This window comes from Crocodylus siamensis, chromosome 6, assembly GCF_052110815.1.
Source record: "Crocodylus siamensis isolate JL-2025a chromosome 6, ASM5211081v1, whole genome shotgun sequence".
NCBI classification, from domain to species: Eukaryota; Metazoa; Chordata; order Crocodylia; family Crocodylidae; genus Crocodylus; species Crocodylus siamensis.
In genome coordinates, this window is record NC_143400.1 from 17,151,757 (window position 1) to 17,154,230 (window position 2,474).

A 2,474-nucleotide genomic window follows, 5' to 3' on the forward strand; every position below is an offset into this window, starting at 1 on the left:
AGGCTTTTCTGTGGGCCAGGAAGCATTAGCAGGGCCAAATCCTTCTGCAACAACTGTCCACCCAGTGGGTCTACCCACAAGGCTCGACCTAGCCATCAGATGAAATGTCCATGGCCCAGGTAGCCAGAGATTTTACAGTGCCCAGTTCTTGACCATTATCCAAATTTCCAAACAGTGACATTTCCTGCCTCTCTCTGTCAGTTGGGTTATTCAAGCCCAGCAGCTGGCTTTGAAAAAGTCATGTGGTCCTTGTATTCCTGTCTGCCCATACTTATTTCTGTCTTTTGGCTATTCCTTTCATAGTCATTATGTTAATTCCAAAAGTTTTGCTTTTCTTACAGGTCACTCTCTAGGAATGGAAAACCAAACCACTGTGACTGAGTTTATTCTCGTGGGACTTACCAGTGACCCACAACTCCAAATTGTACTGTCCATTGTGTTTTTGGTGATATCCTTAATCACTCTAGTGGGAAACGCAGTTATCATGTTGGTGATACAAATTGATTCTCATCTTCATACCCCCATGTATTTCTTCCTGTCTCATCTATCCATTGTTGATCTCTGCTATTCCTCAACCGTTGTCCCTAAGATGCTGGTGAGTTTACTAACAATGCAGACAACAATTTCTACCAATGCTTGTTTTACCCAGATGTTCTTCATCTTTCTCTCAGGTACTGGTGAAACATTCATGCTCTCAATAATGGCTTACGACCGGTATGCTGCCATATGTAAACCTCTGCATTATGTGAGAATTATGAATAAAAAAATGTGTAGGCAGCTCGTGGGTGTTGCCTGGACAATGAGTTTTATTGAAGCATTGGTAAATACAGTTCTGGTATTAAAGTTGCACTTTTGTGGGTCCAATGAAATTATGCATTTTAGCTGTGAGCTTCCCCCACTGCTAATGCTGTCATGCATGGAGACTTTCATCAACAAAATCACTCTACTTTCCTCTGCTCTTTTCATTTGTGTTTCCACTTCTCTCATCATATTTATTTCTTACATCCATATCATCTCTACCATCTTTAGGATACGCTCCGCGGAGGGTAGGAAAAAAACCTTCTCCACATGCAGCTCCCATCTTATCGTGGTGGTTTTATGGTATGGAACAGCTCTTTTTCAGTACATGAAACCAAGCTCCATTTCTTCCGTGATCCTAGATCAGGTTTTCTCCCTCCAGTACAGCGTTGTAACCCCCATGTTAAACCCCATTATCTATAGTCTGAAAAATAAAGAAGTGAAAACAGCCTTGAGGAGAATTTTCAAGAAAAAATCCGGTTCTCAACTGTTGTAGTAAATACAAGATTTTGAAAAGTAATTTTCAACATTTTATTTTAAAATAAATACTATTTAAAAGAACATACATATGGGAAGCAGCTATCTGGATGATGTTAGAACACAATTGACAATGACTTTTATGCTAAAAATATCCTGGGTTGTTGTATCTGCCACTGAATGTAAAAAATATCACAGAAAGAGAAGGAACATAGATAGACTTTAAAACATTTTTAAGGCAAAGTCAAAGTATCTCAGTTAAGCCTTAATGCGTCTTGAATTATAGCCTATTTTGATGGCAGTTCAATCAATAATTCAGTATACAGTCTACACCAAACATCTCTACTATTAAAAGTGGCTGATCATGGATGCCAGAATATTAGGGCTGTGCAAAACAGCACCGTTCTTTTTCACCTTGAGTTTCAACGGTTCGAGGGAGGAGTGTTTTATATCGAATTTCATTTTGAGATGAAACAGCTGTTCCCGGGGTCCCATGTTTGGTCGCGCCAGGAAAAATATTTTATAATAACACATTTTCTGAAAACTAATCCACAGCAATATTAGTTTATGATTTGTACTTAAAAGCTAGGGGTTTTTAATTTCAGTTTTCATGAGTGGCGGCAGTGAACAGACGATGAGTGCCATTGGCAGCAAAAAGAGAAGGAGACAAAACAACCTAGGGTACTAAAAGAACAGGTTAGGGATTACTTAGGTTGCTTAAAGTTGGCAGGTACAGGAGGAATACTCCCTAGGGTACTGAAGGAATCGGCAGAGGTAAATTAAGAACTATTGGTTAGATTTTTTGAGCGCTCCTAGAGGTTGGGTCCTAGATGACTGAAAAAAGTGAAAAGATAGTGTCTCTAAGAAAGAGAAGGAGGATCAGGGGAATTCCAGACCAGTCAGCCTGAACTCAATGGCTGGAAAGATCATGGAGCAGGTCCTCAAGGAAGCTATTGTGAAAGGAGAGCAAGGTGATCAGGAACAACCAAAATGGATTCACCAAACAAGTCATGTTGGCAAGCATGATTTCCTAATTTGAGAAAGTGACAAGCTGTATGGATGGGGAGAGCAGTAGCTGTGATATACTTTGACTTTATCAGGGCTTTTGACACTTTTTCTTATGACAATTATTAGAAAGCTAAAGAAATGCAGACTAGAGGAAAGTACTCTAAAAATGGACACATAACTGGTTGGATCAT

General features: G+C 39.6%; 1 protein-coding gene across 1 annotated transcript; it reads left to right on the forward strand.

The window, feature by feature from the left end:
* The first annotated feature begins 355 nt into the window (after nucleotides 1-355).
* On the forward strand, nucleotides 356-1,294 carry LOC149861317 (olfactory receptor 5BS1-like). The gene has a single exon (XM_090053743.1). It carries the CDS (start codon nucleotides 356-358, stop codon nucleotides 1,292-1,294), a length of 939 nt encoding a protein of 312 aa, XP_089909869.1.
* The last annotated feature ends 1,180 nt before the right edge of the window (nucleotides 1,295-2,474 follow it).

Bases quoted from the DNA above. Each gene is read 5' to 3' on its own strand.
- LOC149861317 (XM_090053743.1), top strand. From the start codon at position 356: ATGGAAAACCAAACCACTGTGACTGAGTTTATTCTCGTGGGACTTACC.